At 38.8% G+C, this 2,500-nt stretch overlaps 1 protein-coding gene across 2 annotated transcripts in view; it reads right to left on the reverse strand.

The window, feature by feature from the left end:
* LOC136853913 (barH-like 2 homeobox protein) overlaps positions 1 to 2,500 on the reverse strand; it is a 16,914-nt gene that overhangs the window by 654 nt on the left and 13,760 nt on the right. For both annotated transcript variants that reach the window (XM_067129817.1, XM_067129818.1), the window contains exon 5: positions 1 to 186. This exon is cut by the window's left edge. In XM_067129817.1, the coding sequence (XP_066985918.1) occupies positions 1 to 186 (186 nt within the window). The remainder of the gene's footprint in view (positions 187 to 2,500) is intronic.

The following is a 2,500-nucleotide window of genomic DNA, read 5'->3' on the forward strand; positions in this document are numbered from 1 at the left end:
GGGTGGATGATTGGTCTGTCGCCGTGGGAAGCAACCAATGACGAGGTGAGGGGAAGTGAGGGGAGGCAGTGAATGGGAATGTGAGGTAGAGTGTGAGAGGGTAGAGGGGAGGGGATGGGAGGTAAACTGTTGCTGTGGAAACCGACTGTATGTTGATTGGGGTGACCCAGAGGGTAGTTGAATAGCCTGTGGAGAAGATCAATGCATAACATTAAGAAAAGTTAAGCACTTGTTAACCAAATAGTTTCTATGATGTGTACTGTATAATCACCAGTTACATTATTTGATTATTTGAAAAGAAAATAAAAGAAATTTTGATATAGAAAAGCAGTGGCGTTCCTGAGGGCGGGGGTGGCGGCGTTGTTTGAAATCGCCCCCCGGACCCCAAAGTGAGGGGGTTGCCCAAAATGCGAAATTTAATCATTGCTGCTATGGCAGGACAAGCAAAATCCAGTTGCCCCAAAATGATCAAGGGCCCCATTTATATTTAGACCCGAAATTTTGTGGCCCTCTAAAGGACCCCAATTTCCAATTTTATGAACAAAAATGTAACAAAAATGTTATGTAAAAGAAATAGGGCTCTCCAGGGACCCCCTCCCAATCGTAGAGTCCATTATAGACCATCTCATACGGTTCGGAGGAGGGTGGGTAACGTTGATTGGGGTAAGGGCAGGGCCGATCTAAGGCAATTGATTACTGCGTATAGGGGTCCTAATTATCCTCTGAGGGCCCCCATAATGGCCCCATTTGCATGGATAATACACATTCAAATGATTCGGTGAATATGGCCTTCAATTATTCAATGTACACTTAGTTTTAAGAAATAAAATTTCTGAAATTTGCATTTACAAGTGCCTTTAAAATGATCCTACAATTATTTTCCGGGGGGCTTACACCACCTCCCCGAACCCCCCAGGTGCTTTGGCTCGATTCGCTCGCCTCCCACCCCATAAGAGGGACCCCAAATGGGACTGTGCCCCCCGGGCCCCAAAATGTCTAGGAACGCCCCTGTAGAAAAGTTATTATAGACCTATCAGCTTATTTCTCAACCTTGTGACCAGAGTAAAATGTGACGCAAGGTCAAATTAATCACATACACATACATACACAAACGCGCTCATATATATATATATATATATATATATATATATATATATAAATTTATATATATATTTATATAATTTTTTTTATATTTTTAGTGGATTGCTTTTCTTTTCGCGTGTGCATTATGCATTTCTTCTTCTTAAGAATGGTTGCACTTAATGGTTCCACTTAACCAATAAAAGAATGGTTCACCTTGGCAATTTCATCCAGGGATCTGCAGTTGTGCCTTAGTTTGCAAAGTTGTAGTCTCCCCGGTCAAAATTTCAATTTAAGAACTCTGCAATCCTTACATTGGTCGTGAGTACTTGAAACTGGGAGTGACTTGACCGTAGACTTTATTAACTCGCGGAGACTGCTCCCGACAACCACATACAAACGCTTTTGTTGTTTTGGCTTTGTTGCCGTTATCGTTGATTGTTTGTGAAACAGTTTTTTCGAACAGAAAGTGCAATAAATACTGTGCTTATTTGTTGCAGAAACTGTGACCTACACTTTGCGGTGATTAGGAATTTGTAATAGTAGCCAGGCCTAAAAATTTGCCGGTTTCCATGAGTGGTGTGGTACTCCTCAACTCTGGTTTCCACTCATTGCAAAGCTGATTTTAAAAGCTCACAAGAACTAAGGGTAAAATATTATGTTGGAACATTTATTTCAGACAAATTAAACTGATATCACTTCAACTTAATCCAGTGTTCTCAATTGTTGGGCGTTAATTAGCTCAGTGTCATGAACACTATTTTATAAAGAAATGTGCTATTCATTTCGAGTTAGGCTCAGTTGTTCATTTGTTCAGTGCGCTAGTACTGCACGATTGTTAATGTAGTGGGAAATAATTTCTCGAAGAATCAAATACTGTTTTATTGAGCTGGACCATTCGTCATTTCATAACTACCTTTCAGCTAGGTCAACGTCTGGTATTATGCCATATATATGCACTCGTGTGTATATATAAGATAAGTATACTTTAGTTTTACCAGACCACTGAGCTGATTAACGGCTCTCCTAGGGCTGGCCCGAAGGATTAGACTTATTTTATGTGGCTAAGAACCAACTGGTTACTTAGCAACGGGACCTACAGCTTATTGTGAATCCGAACCACATTATATTAATTTCCATCACCAGAAATAAATTCCTCTAACTCTTCATCAGCCGGCCGGGAATCGAACTCCGCCCAGCGAGTTGAGTCCGCAGCTTCACTGACTCACCCAACGAAGAGCTCGTGTGTGTGTATGTATATATATATATATATATATATATATATATATATATATATATATATATATATATATATATATATATTCATATATATCTGTATGTATATAAATATATTCATAAATATACATGGTATATACTATATATATATATATATATATATATATATATATATATATATATA

Source organism: Macrobrachium rosenbergii, chromosome 28, assembly GCF_040412425.1.
Source record: "Macrobrachium rosenbergii isolate ZJJX-2024 chromosome 28, ASM4041242v1, whole genome shotgun sequence".
In the NCBI taxonomy this organism is placed as follows: domain Eukaryota; kingdom Metazoa; phylum Arthropoda; class Malacostraca; order Decapoda; family Palaemonidae; genus Macrobrachium; species Macrobrachium rosenbergii.